General features: G+C 34.0%; 1 protein-coding gene across 1 annotated transcript in view; it reads left to right on the top strand.

The window, feature by feature from the left end:
* The first annotated feature begins 5,258 nt into the window (after positions 1 to 5,258).
* The window catches only part of PDE7B (phosphodiesterase 7B), a 279,990-nt gene continuing 266,199 nt past the window's right edge, over positions 5,259 to 19,049 (top strand). The window contains exon 1 of the mRNA XM_039879006.1: positions 5,259 to 5,651. Within this exon, the coding sequence (XP_039734940.1) occupies positions 5,631 to 5,651 (21 nt within the window). The 5' untranslated portion in view covers positions 5,259 to 5,630. The remainder of the gene's footprint in view (positions 5,652 to 19,049) is intronic.

The following is a 19,049-nucleotide window of genomic DNA, read 5'->3' as shown; positions in this document are numbered from 1 at the left end:
CAAGAGAACAATCATATTTTCTATTCCATTAATAGAGAAAATAGAGAGTTGGATTATAAAGGAAAGAAAATGACTAAGAGTGGTTATTTCCATGAGTCATGGACTACCTAAGAAGATGATTTGGGAAGAAAATGAAGAGGTTGAAATAAAGTGGTTCCTTTTAGATAATTTTTATAACTAATAAATTGCAGAAATGTGGTCATTTCAAATGTTTTGTTTCAAAGAACACTCTAAAATATGTATTAGATAATGGTGTCTCAAAAACCAGTTACCATTTTAAACAGTCATCTTAGATGGTTATTACTGAGAGTGGCAGAAATGATTAGATATATAAATGTAGACAGAGACATAGATATAGATACCCTTAAAGTTTTCTCAAGTTGCATGTGGTGAGATATTTATATCAGGGAGAAGAGAGTTGACAGTCACTTGTAGAAAACACTGACACTATATATTGAACTTGTTAAGACTCTCTCTTCCTGTTATGAGTAACAGAAAGCCAACTTGAATGGCTGCAAGCAATAAAGAGAATTCATTGATTCACATAACTGACTGTATTTGTCTACTTGGGTTGCATAACAAAATATCATAGTCTGGGAACTCAAACAACAGAAATTATTTCCTCATACTTCTGGAAACTGGAAGTCCAACATCAAAGCATCAGCAGGCTTAGTGTCTGGTGAGAGTTCTCCTGGATTGCAAACAGTTGCTTTTTGGCTATATCCACACGTGGTAGAGAGAGCTCTGGTGTTTGTTCCTCTTCTTATATGGGCACAAGACCTATTGGATCAGGGTACAACTCTTAAGACCTCATTTAATCTTAATTACCTCATTACAGGCCCTATCTCCAAATAAAGTCACAAGGGGTGTAGGGCTCCAATATATGAATTAGGGAAACACAATGCAGTCCATAGCACTGACTGTTAGAACCTGACTTCTGAGAGACTACCATCTTGGTTGTTCATCTACCTCTGTAGCTATTCCTTTTTGGTCTCCTTTGTTGGGTCATCTTTAATTTCCCAATATCTAAACACTGGAAGGTCCAGAGTTTAGACCTCAAGACTATTTTCGTTCCCCAAGTGATTTCATGCCTTCCCATGGCTTTCAATACTATTTTATTTGCCCCTGGCTCTTCAAACTGCCCATATGACATTTCTATTTGAGTGTTTCACAAATATGGTAGAGGTAACATGCTGTCGGATATCACTTTAATTCATGATGACTAAACTTAAGTAGGCCCTTAGTTTTGTTGGACTTCATATTATACTTCTCTGATAATTTCTGCTCTTTATTTTCCTGGATGACTATTTCACATTGTCTCTCCTCATACCTCTGCCACTTCTCCTAACCTCTCTCTTAGCCTATACTTCTAATTTCTACTTCATGGAGAAATTGGAAGTCACAGAGAACTTGCACAATCTTGTACTACCATCATAGCCCACCTAGCAGTACCTCAACCATTGACTCTACCTTTTCTTCTGCTTCAATAGATGAATCATCCATGCTGCTTTCTAAAACCAGTCATTCTATATTACTGTTCCATCACTGCTATAACTAATTAACAAAAACTTTATTCTTGAATCCGTAGGTAAGTATTCTGCTTAGAGTCTCACAAGACTGAGAACAAGGTGTCAGCAGGGCTGTGCTTCTTTCTCAAGGCTCAGGAGAAGAATCCCTTTCCAAGTTCATTCAGGTTGTTGGCAGAATCCAATTCCTTGCAGCTGTGGGTCTGAGGTGACTGTTTTCTTATTGGCTGTCAGCTGGGGGCAGCCCTTAACTACTAGAGGCCTCTCTCTCTGATCCATGCACATGGGTCCTGCATTTCGAAGCCAGTAACAGCACGTTGAATAGTTCTGATATTTGAAATTTCTCCAACTTCTGCTGCTGCTGCATCTCTCTTCCACTTTCAGCTAGAGAAAATCCTCTGCTTTTAAAGGCTCATGTGATTAGATTGAGCACGCCCAGATGATCCAGGACAATCTCCTTCTTTTAAGATCAATAACCTCAAATACATCTGCAAATTCCCTTTTGCCATGTAACATATTCATAGGTTTCTGGGATTAGAGTGTGGACATCTATGGTGGACCATTCTGGGTATCATACACTTCATTTGTGTTCTAACAATTTTCTCTTCTCTCTTCCATAGCACTAATATTCCTCTCAACTGGATCATTTTTTTCAGCATGCAAAATGCTGATATTTCTACCATGTTAAAAATGCTCCCCTGACTCCACTGTCCCTTCCAATTACTACCTCATTTCTCTTCTCTCTTTGGGAAAAACACCTCGATAGAATTGCCAATACTGTCTGTTCCCAATTCTTCCTCCATTCTCAGTTGATTTTTCACCCTTTCTACTGTACTGAAGCTGATTTTGTCAAGGGTACAAATGACTACACATTCTGAACTCCAGGGTCAATTCTCAGTCTCTATCTAACTTTCATTTTACAAAGCTGAAGATGGAAAATTTCATTTGGTTTCCAACGTATCACCCACTCAGGTTTTTTCCTACTTCTTGGAGGTTCTTTTTCAGTCTCCTTCACTGATGCTTATTCTAACTACCTAATCTTGGACGGCCTAGAGTTTTTCATCTGTACTCATTCCCTTCATAATCTCATTCAGTCTCATGGCTTTAAATACCATGCATATAAAATGACTTCCAAATTTATATCCATAATCCCATACTGTCCCCTGGAATCCAAACTTGTATGTTCAACTACCAACTCAGTGTCTCCATGTGGATATCTTATAGGCAAAGATAAGATGCATATTAGTGAATATGTCAAACTCTTCATCTTCCCCACAAAACTCATTCTTCCCAATTGGTCAATGCTAGCTCCATTCTTCTGATAGATAACACTCAAAATTTTGGAAATGTTATTGGCTTCTCTCACTGATCGCCCTGCCTTATTATACCTAGCATCCAATCCATTGAACAAATCCTATTGTCTCTAACACCAAAATATAATCAGAAGCCAACCATTTCTAGCCACTGGTCACTGTCTTTTATTCTTCACAATATTATCACTATTAAATGCCTATATAAGTTTATAATTTATTGTTATGGTCTGTCTCCCCTCAGAAAATTAGAGTTTCATGAGGGGAAGGGCTTTCGTGTTTGTTTATTTGTTGTTTGTTGTTTGATTGCTTTATATCCAGCACTTAGAACAGTGCTTGGTACAGAGTAGGCAATCGATAAGTATTTGCTGCTATTGAATGAGGGTCCAGAACCACCCTTTATTTTATCTGAATACTAGGTTCTTCTCCCGTCTTCACCATATCAGTAAGTGGCAACTCTATTCTAGTTGGCTCAAGCCAGGACCCTAGGAATTATTCTTGGTTCCTCTCTTTCTCTCACACTCCACATTTTGAAATCCTGACAATTGTATTTGCCAAACACACACACACACACACACACACACACACACACACACACACACACACCCTCCAGAATCTGGCCGTCATCTCTTCTCCATTGTTTTCACCCAAGTTCAAGCCATTATTGTATTATTGCAGTGGTATCATTATTGGTTTCCTGCTTCTACTCTTGCTGTCCTAGAGTCTGCTTTCCATACAGGATAAAAAATTCCTTTAGAATTTATATCAAATCATAAGCATTCTTTAGTTTAAAACACTCTGAATCAGTTTTTCATCTCAGAACAAAGTCTAAATCATTTATGTAGCCTATAAAATATTCCTGGTATTATCCCAGACATATTTCTCTATATTCATTTTTTCCCTTTGCTCATTCTCTTCCAGCTGCTCTATTTCCCTTTTTGTGCCTTGTGTTTGCCAAACATTCACCTGTCTTAAGCCTTTACACTACTTCCTCTGTTGAGAATACAGAGACACACATGACCTGCTTCTTCACTTCATTCAGGCTTCTGCCCAAAATTGCTCTGTCAGAGTACTTCTCTGATCATTAAACCTAAAACAGTAAACACAAGCACATGAACAACACACATGCTACTCTTCGTCTTTACTTTCTTTTATTTTGAAGCCCTTGTTACCAAGTGACATTATATATTTACTTATTTTTGTTGCCTGTCTTCACCCTTATCCAAAATATAAACTACATGAAAGCAGATACTACTTATTTTGTTCACCTCTGTATCCTCAACATCAAAAATGAACCCCTACAATTACAGGCTTGATTAACCCTAGCACATCTTAGAAAGATTTAAATGCCTTCATTCTCTAAGAATTGGTATTAATATTTGAAAAAGGACTCTGGCTTTCTTGAATGATGTGCCTACCCCTAAAATATTTTCTGTGTCTAGAACAATAGAGAAATCTGATTGGCCAGTCTGGGTCACATGTTCCTTATAATTCTGTCATAGGGGGTGGGGTTTGTGGAGAAGGCTGTGCAATCCATAGATAGAGAGAGGAAAGTTTCCGAAAGAGAAAAAAAAGAGTTTCTGTTAGCAGAATGAGGTGGGGAGTGGGAGGGGGGCAGAAGGGAGAGGCTATGGGGGAAGCAGAAACAACAGATGGCCACCACTGAGCTTTCAAGTGTGGGAAGAGAAATACAGGGATAAGCTGGGGCTCCTGGTAGAGGAAGTATCCTTAAATAACTGTACCTTCACACACTTTGAGAGAGAACATGCTGATACCCCAGGCATGCCTGTATGGCATCACTGTGCCCTGCTTCTTGAATGACTCCCTGTGGGGTGTGCAGGAGGGATCTCCCTAGCCTGAATAATCCCGATGCTTCACCACATAAACTGGGGGAAAGATAGAAAAGCAGGGATCAGCAGCATAAACATAATTTCTATTTTTCACTGCACATAATATTGTTCACCAGCTCATTTGCTCAATTGTACATTCATGGCTATCAAAATTAAGTAACAACTCATTTTTTGGTAAGGGTAAAAATGAATTAGATCGAAAATAAGCAACAGCTGTAAAGTAGGCATATGTACCTATACTCACATTTGGAAAAAATATAAATTTCGCTGCTATGATTTAGCTCAGGGATTTTTGTCTGATTTGTGTATGTGTTTTTGATACACCTCTCACCACAAGGTATTTAATTTTTTTTTAAATTTATTCCTGAATATAGAAAATGTTTCTTGAGTTCTCCTGAGAGTGGGGTGCCCACGCTAACCACAGGCACACACACATTCTTCCCATAGTACAGGACTTTAAAATTAATAGCACATGCAGAGGAAAAACTAAACCCTTTGACGTCACTCTTGAAATGAGGAAACATAAACAGAAAAGGCTCCACTCCAGTAAGCTGCCAGAGTTGAAGCCGATTGGTCTCTGCTTTTCCTTGCCTGTGGCAACTGACAGCACCTCCCAGCCTAGCAGGCCGGCTGCCTGCTCCCCCAGCCAGTCGGTGGGTCTGGGCACTGCAGCAGGCTGGGCTCTGTCCCAGCACTTGTCTGGGAGAAAAGTGGTGTACTCACCCAGAGAGAATCTCTTTTTCCACCTTCCTTCTTTCTCGATCTCTCTGTGTGCTTTTGCGTTTCTTTTCTTTCTTTCTTTCTTTCTTTTTTTTTTCTTACTTAATTATATTCCTAATCCTGGATGAAGTTGCTGGATTCTGCAGCACAAGTCTTCATGAACAAGCAGCACCGCTCAGAGATTTCACGGCATTCAAAGGTCACAGAACTGCCACTATGGTTAAATGTCTTGTTTAATGGTTGAGGTAGGTACAACAAATTTAACCGGCAAGCTCATTTTTCTTGAGAGAGCAGAATCACAGAGAGATGGCAGGAGTTTTGTTTAAAATGAACCTGTACATATATATTTTTTGGTGTGTGATTGTTACTACAGCAACCAGCTTTTGAATTTCCTTCCTTTTTCTGGGAGAACTGACTAAACATTATCACTTACTCTGAATTAACCATTTCATTCCAACCAGCCTAATGAGACTCGGGCATTTCCACAGCACTTTGAGTCCCCATTGAGGAGGGCTGCTTTCTTTCTTTCTTCTTTTTCTTCTTCTTCTTTTTAAATGAATGCAATATTTCTTCTCCAATGTAAATCTTAGAGTTGGGTCATTTTCCTTTTTGGTGGGACAAGATTGGAAAATATTGGTAAAGAGATTGGTGAGGGTTGCGGAACAGAGGAAAAGAAAATCACCGTTTTTCTAGAGTTTGTCATTTTGGTTGATAGCAGACTTATATGAAGAAATTAGTAGGAAGAGAGGAAGAAGCTGGTAATGAGAATGAAGGTAGAAAAATCTATAGCGGTATGTTAGAAAAATGAATTCTTAAGGAAAATGCACTTTACATTTTTTAAAAAATGTTCTGCGTGTAGAAGTCAATAGGGAAGATGTAGGCACTGATCAGTGATTTAGATCTTATTATTTATAAAGGAAAATAAAAAGTTCTTTATTAGTACTGCGAATTTGCTAATTATATTTTCTTACAATAGTTGAAAGCAGAGTGAGATATTTAATTAGGGACTTAAGTGATTGAGCCTGGGGACTAATTAATCATTTATAGATTCATGTGCTCTAGCCAGATTGACTATTAAAATGTTAGAGTAAATCTCTGCACCGGAAGGTAGGCATATGCATTCGTATACAATAAACACGCTAACTGCTGCAGGAAGCAGGGCAATGAAACACAAGGCTTATGTTGTTTTCGGTGCCACATTATTAATATGTGTTGAGGGGGACCCCTGCTTAAAAGCATTCCGGAGTCAATTTTTGTAAACGCAATTCAAGTAATATATGGTTGACATGGATTTCCTTATTACCATTCTCGAAGTTATGCAATAGCAAGTAAGACAGGATTATTTGACACCATTACTGCTTCCAAAATTTCTTCTTTGAATTTTTTAAAGGTTTCTGTTCTCAACGTCAAGAAACAGAAATTTTAAAAACTGGGTCATATTAGCAGCAATATTAAGTAAGATATCAAACAATGCATTTAAAAGGGTTAACAAAATTAACTGCATAAGACTGTAATGTAACAAATTAAGAACTGCAAAAATATTAGCTATGAAATGCAGAGGATGTGCTGTGAATGGACAATTGCTTTTCTGCAGCGCCTAGTGGGAAAACAAGGACTTTGTGTGTTGCGAATGCCTAACTGCAGCTCCTCCATTTCCTCTGCTTTATCTTTTATTATTGACTGGTGGAACAAAGACGGGTGTCAGTAGTTTCTTCTTGATTGACAATTTCTCTTATAAAATGAAGTTGCTTTTTGTCTCAAGTAGAAGCCTAGAGTTAACTAGTTTCAACTCCAAAGCCCGTATCCTCCTTATAAGGATTTTTACCTGACACTGTAAGCTGTCCGATTTGAGTATACTGACTCAGTTGAACAACATGAGACATCAGTGGTTGATAGTGTGTCAGCAAATTAGCTGAAACTCTTTTTTGAATTAAGTTACTTAGGGCAAGGGCAGAAAATCCAAGATATGTTAGGAATAGACATCAATTTAGGGAACATAATTGTACCAGTACATCTTTTAATGTCTTACACAGTGTTCAGCACAAAGCTACCCATTGTCAGCTCTCAATAAGTACCTAGTTAAAATGTCGCTTAGAATTTACTACCTTTCATATGCTGTAAATTATTGAAATGATTTTCAAATATAGCATATTCGACTGTCTTTGAAAAATGTTAGTCCAGCCTAAAATATAATCTAGAAATCAACACATCAAGTGTATAAAGGAGGGCATTCCCAATATTGACTTGCATTATTTCCAACCAAAGGCTTCTTACTCCAAACAGAAGCAAAAGTATGATGACCAAGTTTTCCCAAGGTGGGAATGTAACACCTGGAAATCAGTCATCCAGAGTCAATTTGTGTTTAGACAAGCTCAAATCACAGGGGAATCTGCTCGTCAACTCACAGAACATGGTGTTGGAAGAAGTGTTTTAGGTGATAAATTAATCCCAAGCAAGACTAAAAGAGCTTCACTATACTAAAGGGAACTGTCAAAATTAAGAATCAGAATAGACCAGAACATCTAAATACAAAAGCTAATGGTATTCTATGTAATTCAACTCACAATGACTTCTAGAGGATGATGTATTGGGAGACCCTAAATGTACAGAAATTCTTACCCAAAGAATCCACCATCCCATGGATTCCGTTCATGTTTCCCAAAGAAGTCTACAGGCAAGTAAAATCTCTCTTCTGAGAGGCACATTGAGCTGAGGAAAAAGGGGTTTGGCTTCCTGAAATGCCATGAGACCCTCTCTATCAGCACCTCCCTATGGTGGTATCTCTATTTCATCTAAGAACGCACCTTGGAGAGCACTTCCATCATTCCCATGGGAACAGCCATGGGGTCAGTACCATTGGCTTCTACAAGCATCAGCATCTTAGATGGCTTTGTCAACAGGCTAATTTTGACTCTCTAGATGATTCCTATTTGGTGCATTAGCTGTCTTTAAAGTGGTTAATATGGAAATTTAGGGCAGAGAAGGGAAAAAGGGATGAGAACCCTAACCGACTAACTGAACATCTACTGTATACCAGGCATTGTTAGAGATTTGAATACACAGAGCAAAACGTGTCAAAATTCTAGTGCATAATCAAGGTATTTATAGTTTCCTAAGAATCACGTTTCTAGATGAGTTAATTTGTATTTAGAAAGTGACTGCAAGAAGCACATTAAAAAACAAAAACAAAAACAAAAAACATCCAAAAGAGACAGGGGGTGGGGTGGCCATCCTCATTCAGGCTCTAACTAGTTGAGTGACTGACTCTGAGCCACTCGACTTCAGTTTCATCATCTGTAAAGCAAACTAGTTGTGTTGGGTTATTTCCAACAATCCTTTTTAGATCAAACTTTTTATAGTATTCTTATTCTCAATTGGGAGTTCTTTAAAAATTCCATTTATAGATAAATGTGAAAGTGTCAAACCTGTATTCAAAAACATTACTTCATACTTTCAACATGTGAAGGGCTATCTATACCTGTTGATGTGAAATGAATAAAAAGATAGATAAGAGATGATTCTCACCTCCAGGAAACTTATATTTTAATTGAACATATAAACAAATAGTGGAGTCTCTCCAGACAAATGGAAAAACAAAGGAGAGTTTGGAAGGGAGGTCGTAATGAGGAAAAATGAAACAGAAAAGGTGACTTTATACAAACTGAAATTCAAGAAAAAACTAAATTTTCTATCTATATATTCATTTCTATTAATGTGAGCTTTAATGTGATCAATTGAAGACATTGCCATTCTTTTGAAATAATATATTTGTGATGGTTTTCTTAAAAATATAAAGAGAGCCTAAGTTTTCTTGTTGGTTGATTAAGTTACTGTACAAACCTGGGAGGGTGAATTAAATCACTGCATTGGTGTTATCTCTATCATCACCTGAATTGAAACCACTAGGAGTTATAGAAAGCAGGAGTCCTTTGAGAACTTTGACAGCAGCCCCAGATGCCAGCAGCCATTGCATACAAATAAGAAAGGTTCTCAAACTATGATGGGCTTGAACGTTGGTGCAACGTGGTGTCGTGAGAAATGCCCTTGGTATCAGGAAACCTCACATAGTAGCCCAGAACTTCCAGAGATCACCTGTGTGAACTAAGGCAAATTTCTTAAACTTCAGTGGACTCAGTTCCATCATCATTAAAGCTAGTCTGTTAGAATACTTCTAGGATGCCTTTCTCTTTTCCCAATTTTGTGTTTTACCCTAACAAAATTAATGTTGATGCACTAGCATTAATTTGTTTTCATTCTTCCACATCTCCCAACCTTTATTTCTACCACTTTCCTTTATAGTTTGCCTTTACTCAGTTGTTTAGATTTATATAATTTTACCTCCAAAATACTCTTATTGCCCAACAAAAACAAAACAAGGCTCTGAGTTTTGGAGTATTTCTTCCCAAGAGGATTATTGCTCTCCAGAGAAGGTCACCTATCTTTGCCCAATTTCTCTCCTGCGATGCTGATGTGCTTCTCCATGGCAGTAAAGGGACATACTTTGTGTTCATTGTAGCTGGGGACTTTAATGTTACATGGCAAGTATCTTCTTCCTAAGTGCCAATCACTGTCCTAGATTTTCTATATAATTTCACTTAATATCTCCTCAACTCCAATTCTGGTGTCTTTAGAGAGTAACTGAAAACATGTTGATAACTAAGTTGGAGGAAGCCTCAGAAGAAAAGTTTTTGGTGAATTGGTTGTCCATTGAGTATCTGCTATGAGACTTTGTCCCAGTGGTACAGGGTGGATGCTTCATCCTACTGGTAGGATTTAATGCAATTCAGTTACCCTAGTCCAGACATTGGTGGGATCCAAATAGACCAGAGCATTCCTGCTGGCATCTTTTCTGGGTAAAGCTTCACAGTTAACAGCTCAAGCATGGAAAACAGAGAGCAGGGTTTGTAGTTCAGGGTAAACTTAAAAATAACACGACACAAAAAACACAGAAATCAATTAAACAATGTATAATTTTTAATATACTAATGTATAAATACTCCAATATTTGAAAATCTAAATCCTTGCATGAATGCTTTAATACATTTTTATTCACATATCATGTAGAAATATGAAATTAATAGCCTCAGCCAATACACCAGTAAAAAAGAGTTTATGTCATACATTTAACCTTCCTTATTTCCTCCCTCCCTTCCTCTTACCCTCCCTTCCTCTCATCCTCCTTTCCTTGGTCCCTTCTTCCCTCCCTCTCTTTTCTCCCTTTCTTGCCTTTGTAAGGAGAAGATGGAAAAAATTAAGATTGGAAATGAGATTTTGATGGAGTTTCCTTTTGTGAAATTTGGAGTAATGTTTGTCTTAGTTTTTCCTTTCAATTGGTTAGTGAATTTGCATAAAAATTCTCACTGAAATCCCTAGTCAGATTGTATTCTTATTAATACCATTTGTATTTTACATTGTCACAATTAACATATAAATAAGAAATATATAAAATACCCTTTCTATATGATGAGAATCATCCTTACCTGCCCCAGACACACAAAAGTAGGATTCCGTTCAAAAAAATGATTTATATGACTTAAATATATTGAAGGATATTTGGAAGTTGCAAGTTCTAAGGCCATTCCTTTATCTCCTGGGATAGGAGGTGGGGTCCAGGGCTACTCTGTTGTGAGGGATGTTTCCATGGGTCCGGGTGTAGACAGAAGGAGGTTGACATATGCCTGAATTGGTCGATACCAAATAGTTGACGTTTTACATATTATTTGACCCTAGTAAATCTTAGTCTAAGAACATATCAAATTTTGTTCATTTTTGCACTGTTGATAATATAAAAAATCAGAAACTCTCTGAACCCAGTAATAAGTGAGTTGTTAAATACAATATTTTTAATCCATATAATAGAATATCATATAGTTATTTAAAAGACTGAGGTAGAACTACATGCACAAATCTGGAATGATTTTCAAGATGTATTAAGTGGGAAAAAAAGGTACATTAACATGTGTATGAATGCATATACACTTTCATACATAATGAGAAAATTTCTGGAAATTCAAATAAAAAACTTAATAATGTCTGCCTCTAGGAGGAGAACTTTGAGTATGGGACGGGAAAAGACTACTATACATGTATATACCTTAGAATTGTTCAACTTTTCTCCCCATAAAATTATATTTACAATGGAGAAAAGTAAAGATATTATTATTGTGTGATATTTAAAGTTGAGATAAAAATTAGAAAGTAAAAGATGAAACAAGTCTATTTTGGTTTTAAATTGCTTCATTAGCTTCTTCTTTCAATCCTATTGAAATTCTCCCTTGTGCCTTTGACACAGCTAAGAAACACAGCTTGACCTGGAATTAAGAGTTCTGGACGTGAGGAGATATCCAGCTCCTCACTCCTGCTTGAGTAACTTTGGACCAGTCTTTACTCTGGGCACCAACTGTACAAATGAGAGACTTACTTAAACTCCAAGTTCCCTCCAGCTTTCATATGTGTTTAAGAAAATTTTTTGGCCTATTTATGCCTAACTAGTTGAGTTCTTTCTCCATAACTGAATGTACATATTTTACTATACATATTTTATTGGTTTGAACATTTAAGCTAATTATTTTTTTTTAAAATTGGTCAGTTTGATTTAATTTTTTAATTAATTAAATATACAAAATTTATCATTATCCAAATAGTGTTTGGGAAACCACATATCATAGACTTTTAAAATTAAAATATACTATACCATCAGTTATTCACAAACAGTAAAGAACACTATTTGTATCAAAATATGTAGTTTGTGCAGTAATACAAGCAGCTAATGCTTCAGTTCGAATATGATTTATACATTTCTTGGTTTTCCAGGAGAAAAAAAAAAAGACTCTCATTTCCCTTTCTCATAATGCCACTTGCCAGCTGTGTCCAGTCAGATGAAAGAACTCAGTCATTCACAAAAGTGTAGAAGCATTCTCATAAAGGAGATGCTGCAGTAATACAGAGGTCTAAAGAATGTCTTGATTTGGAAAAGGTCATTAAATTTAAGAAAAAAGTGTTTTTTTTCTGTGATAGAGATATAGTATTTTTCCATGTCTTTGAGACTAGTATTCTTGTTTTTTCAATTAAATGAAAACTTTTTTTCAATTTGGTTTTTAGTTTGATTTGAAAAATATTAAGTATTAGTCATTTTAATTATCTAGTAATTTTTATTTTTTATTTTTCTAGACCTTTATTATTGTTTGGAGTAAAGAATGATCTTTAAGTTAAAATAAGACAAAAGGGATTTGTGTGACAGCAGTTTTGAATGACCAAAACTAACATTCTAAACTTTTCTCTATAAATCATTTATTTTAAGAGATCGTTAATTATTTTTTAAAAAATTCAATGGCTTATTAATAAAACAATTGAGATATATTGTCCTTTTTTTTTTCATTAATACATTGCTCTCAAGTGCCCAGAGGAATTTAGGGCAAGGTCTTTGAAGATGAATGTACATAAAAGCTTTTAATGTGATATTCATGTCAAAAAAAAAAAAAATCCCCAAATAATGAATTGGAAAACATAGCCTAATTAAAATGTCTTCTTTAATATAAAAAATTTAAAAAGAAACAAATCAAATGCATTTATTGAATTAAATGGCAATAATATTATATAATTTTTTTAAATTCAGTTTGTATATTTTACCTGGAGAGAGAGAAGGGAAAACAGGAAAAGAAAAATGAGAATCAAACTTTTTTAAGGAGCACTGTACTTGTAACCTAAAGCCCTGAGTGCATAGTCCAGATGCTAGTCTAGTCTAGATAATACTTTCAGCAAGTTATGTACCATTTTTGACTTTCAAGTCTCTGAAATGTAAATTTAAAATGCAGTACCTTTAGGTTCTAAAATTTCTAGGATTTACTTACTGCACAGAAAATTGGCTTTCAGATGTAATTAATCACTTAGTTCACAGCACAAATGGCAAGTCACTGCATTCTTTTAATATTTCTGTTAGGAAAGGATTAGTTATGCCCATTTCAATGGCAAGGAAATTGAGGTTCACAGAAGTTACCACTAATTAAACTGGTATTCAACCCCTACTTTTTTATGACAATTTTTAATTGTTTTTATATGTTCAAAATGTGTTATATTTAGAATTCATCTTTAATCATTCTAAGGATATTACAAGAAAACATTTTTAATTATTTACATAAGCATAAAAGTATCTGTTTCTAAATGTTAAAGCAATCTACTCAATATGTATACACAAGGGTTCCAATATAGAGAGGAACAACATTGCTTCATTTTAAATGCATTTACAATGGATGAATCTGACATTTTAAACTTCAGAAGTTTTGCTCTGAGAAGCATCATAGTGAGCAGTGCAGAAGCTGACACCATCCACTGTCCTTCAGTTCTATGATCCTGAGCAAGTTATTTAATCTCTCTGGGCTTCTCTCTACTCATTTATGGAATGAAGGTGCTTATAGTATCTGCCTCATAAGACTGTTAAGAAAAACGAATGAGTTTTATTTGTAAAATGCTTAGAACAGTGTATGAAAGAGAGTAAGCATCATGTGTGTATCAACTGGTACTATTTACAAGTTATAAAAATTGTTTTAACTATTTTGCATATAGTGCTGCTGAGTGCTTTAAACATTTAAGAGAAATAATGTTTTTAATTTTATTTTTAACTTTTTATATTGAACTATAGCACACATACAGAAAATACCCAACATACAAATGTCCAGAACAGTTCACTTATTGTAAGTGAACCTCTGTGTAGCTATTACCCAAGCCAAGAAATAGAACATTATTACATTTTTGCCATCTCAGAAATCCCATCATGCCTCCTTCATTCTTCGATTTACCATTTATATCGATTTATATCATGAGACTCATTAGACTGTTTTTTTTCATTATTATTTAGTGTTTAGTTATCTGAATATGCAACAATTTATTCATCCATTCTAATGTGGAAAAACATTTGAGTTGTGTCTAGTTTAATGCTGGCCTGAGTATTCTTGTCTTTTGTTGCATATGTACATATATTTCTGTTGAGCATACCTAGGAATTAGTTGCTGGGCCACAGGGAGAGTTTATGTTCAACATTAGTAGAAAATTCAAAATTGCTCAAAGTGGTTAAAATAATTTACACTCCCACCAACAATGTATAATAGTTCACTTCCTCATTAACCTTATGTATTAGCATTTCTGGTAGGTGTGTAGTGACAGCATATAGTGGTTTTAATTTGCATTTTCTTGGCTACTAATGAGTTTGAGTACCTTTTCATATGCATACTGACCATGTAAATATCTATTGCTGAGTGCTAATCAAGTCATTTACATATTAATTTGTAGGAATTTTTATGTGTACTACTTTTGTTATATATATGTTACAAATATTTTCTCCCATTGGTAAAATCTATTTTTTCCCTTCTTCAAAGAAAAAATCATTCTTGGTTCTTGACATTTTCATATAAGTTTTAGAATTAATTTAAGATTCCTCCTTAAAAAAATAATTCTTGTGATTTTAATCAATTTGGGAAGATTGACATCTTTCCTGAGTCTTCCAATTCATGAACATAGTACATCTCTGAATTTATTTAAGTCTTTGTTAATTTCTCTCAATAATATCTTCTAGCTTGCTTTGTGGTCATTTTACGCATTTCTTGCTGGATATTATTATTAAGCACTTAGTATTTTTTAACTATTCTAAATGGTATCTCTTTAGTTTCAATTTTAACTTTATATTACTGATACATAGAAAAACTGTTTTCATATATTGACTTATTATTAGTGACCCATTTATGAATTCTAATATTCTATTTGTAGGATCTTTTGATTCTCTATGTAGGCAATCATGCTATCTGAGAATATTGGCAGTTAGATGTCTTTTTTTTCAATACAGATAACTTTGCCTTGTTGTTCTGGCTAGGATTATCAGTACATTGTTGAAGAGGTAAAAGTTGGTCTTGTTGTTCCGTCTCAGAAGGAAAGCTTTCAGCATTCTACCATTCAGTATGATATTCTATATAATAGTTGGAAGTTTTTTTTATTCCTAGTTTGCTAGAAGTTTTTATCATGAGTAAATATTTGATTTATCATATGTTCTTTCTGATATCTATCATGAGTTTTCTCTATTTTCCTATTGTGGTGGTGATTGATTTTAGAATGTCAAATCAAACTTAAACTCTTAGACTAATCCAAATTTGATCATGATATGTTATGTTTTTATTTTTAATCTCTTATTGTCTTGTTTCTATATTGCTAATAATTTTTAGGATTTTGAAAATATGTTGATGAAAAAGGTTAGCCTAAAATTATCCTCTCTAGTAATAACATTATCAGGATTCACTTTAAGGGAATTTATATAAATCCATGTTTTTCTTTCTTAAATATTTGTTAGAAATTGTAAACAAATTCATCTGGTCTTGGAATATTTTGTGGGCAAGTTTTTAGTTATCATTTTAATTCCACTAATTTTTATGAGCTATTCTTATTTTCTATTTTTATTTTCAGTTTTGTTAAGTTCTACGTTTCTATTTTATCTAAATTTTGTAATTTGTTACCATGAAGTTGTCCATAATAGCCTATTTTAATTTAGTCTCACCTTTTATTCTTGCTGTTAGCTTGTTGTGCCATTTCTCTTTTTGTTTTCAGTTTTGCAAAGTTATCAGTTTTGCTAGATATTTCAAGTAAATAACATTTGACTTTTTAAATCTCTTTGTGCATACTTGTCTGTTTTAATTAATTTCAGTTCTTTATTATTTCCTTCTTACTTCCTTCTTTTGGATTATTTGCTGAGTTTTTTCCCATATTCTCAAGTTTTGTTGTTGTTGTTGTTGTTGTTTTTCTCATTACTTTGAATGTTTCTGTCCCCATTGTTTACCTTTGGTCTTGGTGTTCTTCAGTTTGGACATTTTCTTTGGACTAATATTTTATTTTTCTAATTCTTTCTTCAGCTGTTTCTAATCTGCTACTTAATCCATTAAATGAGTTCTTAATTTCAGTTATGATACTTTTCAATTCTTGAATTTCTAAAGTTTATTGGTGTAGTTTCTAAATCATTCAAAATTTTCAATTTCATCTGTCATATCCTTGACTATACTAAACATGTAATTTTAAAGTCTTTGTAACTTTGATTTACCTCTTTTGAGTGTCCATATATATTGTCTGCTAGTGCTCTTGATTGGATTGAATTGTCTTAACTTTCACACACCTGGTTATTTTTGATGGAGCACTGGACATTGTACATAAAAATTATGGAGATAATTTGAGGCCCAGTGTGATATTATCTTTAATTAGTGCCAAATTACCAGTGGCACTAATAATTCTGATTGCCTTAATCTGATTTTGTCAACAAAAAATATGAATATATATTATGTGATTATAACAGTGGCTAACACATAAATACTATGCAACTATCTTTTTTTCCTTTCATTGTTTTCCTTAAATAATGTGAAAAGAGAAAAAGGGAAAAATATTAAGAATGACATATACGATGGTAAAAGACTCTAGTATGCACCAGAAGTAAATTCTCAATTTTTTTTTCATTTTGTCTTTCATATCTGAAATAAACTTAAAAAGGGGAAGGTGAATTCATCAAAATCATGTACTAAATAGATAAAAATAAGTATGTGTTCACCTTCCATATTTCACTATGGCCGTTATAACCATTATGTAAATTTTTTTTAAAAAATTATAATCTCATTAATGTAACTTATTTCATAATTATTATTTGCCAATAGTTTTTTGACAAACAATATCATTTTGGAGATTGCTAATATCCTAAAGAGCTACTAAAACAAAGAGCTATTTGTAACAGACAATTTTTCGTCTGTACCTCACATTTCCAATTAAGGATCCCTACCAAAATATCATTTAATTTTTGATTTATAGCTTTTGCGCATGGAAGCTAATGTCTCATATAGTAGCTAATATACATTAGCTACAATGAGCTATTAGCAACTTTCCTCATTATCCAAATTGCTTCACAGTTTATAGTTCCAAACAAGCAAATCTAATGTCTGTGAATGAAAATGATCGTCCATCCGTATGTGTGGTAAACATTCAAAGACATTTATTATCAGTATACTAGCTGTGTTCTGTGGAATGAGCAAATTAATTATTTAAATAAGTACAAGCAAAATATATCCAGCTGTAAGCTTAGCTATGCTATAGTCAAATTCTGATCACCATGTTTTTGATGTTCTGTATATATCTATTGCCTCTGGCAGTTTGTTGGCTTTTCTTTGGTTTTTGTGTTTTCCTAATACTTTATTCAGGCTTTTCCAGTGCTGAGGTGTCTTTGGAGCACAGATAAACTTGATGTTACAGCAAATAAATACGAAATATTCTTTAACTTAGAGTCCAATTACTAATTACTTATGAGCAATTTACAAATAGCTCAAAAATATATATTTTTAGAGGAGAAATATTAAAGTGAAGAAAAATATGCTAGATATATACTGCTGTAATGATTTTCTTTTTAAGCTTATATATTTCTAGTTTTTATATATTATGTGATCTTATTTCATTTTAAATTAGAAATTTAAAAATTACAATTTAAAAAGAATCCCTGTTCAATAATTTTCAAATATTTTACTAAATGAATTTTAAAACATATTAAAGACATTAAATGATAGGTTTTTATGAAATATTGCTGTTTTCAATTGATAACATAACACTTTTCAGGTAATAAAAATAAGAAAAATTGACTTAATATTTAAGACAAAATAATAAAGTTTATGTGTCACTCCATGCATTTTTAAACTTAGAAGATATTTTTAGCTTTAGCACATTATAGAGTAATAATAAAGAGTTATTACGAACTATTGTGTAGCTACATAGCAGTTATGCAGTTTTTAATTGCCACTTCCTCAAATTCTTGACAAAAGGTACATGAATTATATTTGTTCTGTTTTTAACATAACAAATATTTAGTGTTTTTTCCTTAAAGGAATGTGCAAAGGAATACATAAGTGAATTTTTAAGTTAATTAAATGTGTTGAATTTAAATTTTAAAAAATTTACATACGTGGTAATTTTGACCTGTATATAAATTTATTCGTGCAATCTTAATCAAGCAAAATGACTTCAATTATTTTCTAACAGTGAAATGGGCCTAAAATTATGTCATCTATCTCCAAGAAGTCTGATATCATAGCCTTAGTTAGGGTTTCAGGAAGAACAAGTTTATTAGTGAGTTTCAAGGTCCACATAGCTGAGGGCTCTCTGGGTCTTTGTCCTTGTCCTGGGCCATGGTTCCACTGCTTGATGCCAGCATGGCCGTATCAATCATTCGCTTCTGACCAAGCTAGCGGTTAAATATTTCGACATTTATCCCTTTTGGTGCCTACATATTATCAAGAGAATGGTCTGACAAATAAATATATGGAGACAATTTTAAAAGAATATTGCTGGTAGGGGCTGTCGTTGACACCCAGAATTGTAAAATGGTGGGGCTTCTGTACTTGCCTCATAGTGCCCAGCAGCATTGGAACCATGTTCAGTACTTATTCTAAGTGAATTCTTACACATGCTCAGCTGAAAAATTGTATACATATCTGTGTATCTACATAAATATAGATATAGATACAAAGTAGGCAGATATAAATATTAGGTCAAGCCACTGAAATGAGCATTTTTTAGCCCAAGTCAAATATTAGTAATTTCATTTTATTCAATCATGTATATATATATATATATATATATAT

This window comes from Pteropus medius, unplaced genomic scaffold (assembly GCF_902729225.1).
Source record: "Pteropus medius unplaced genomic scaffold, Ma_sr-lr_union100, whole genome shotgun sequence".
Classification (NCBI taxonomy): Eukaryota; Metazoa; Chordata; class Mammalia; order Chiroptera; family Pteropodidae; genus Pteropus; species Pteropus medius.
This window is presented reverse-complemented; position numbering and strand designations above follow the sequence as displayed.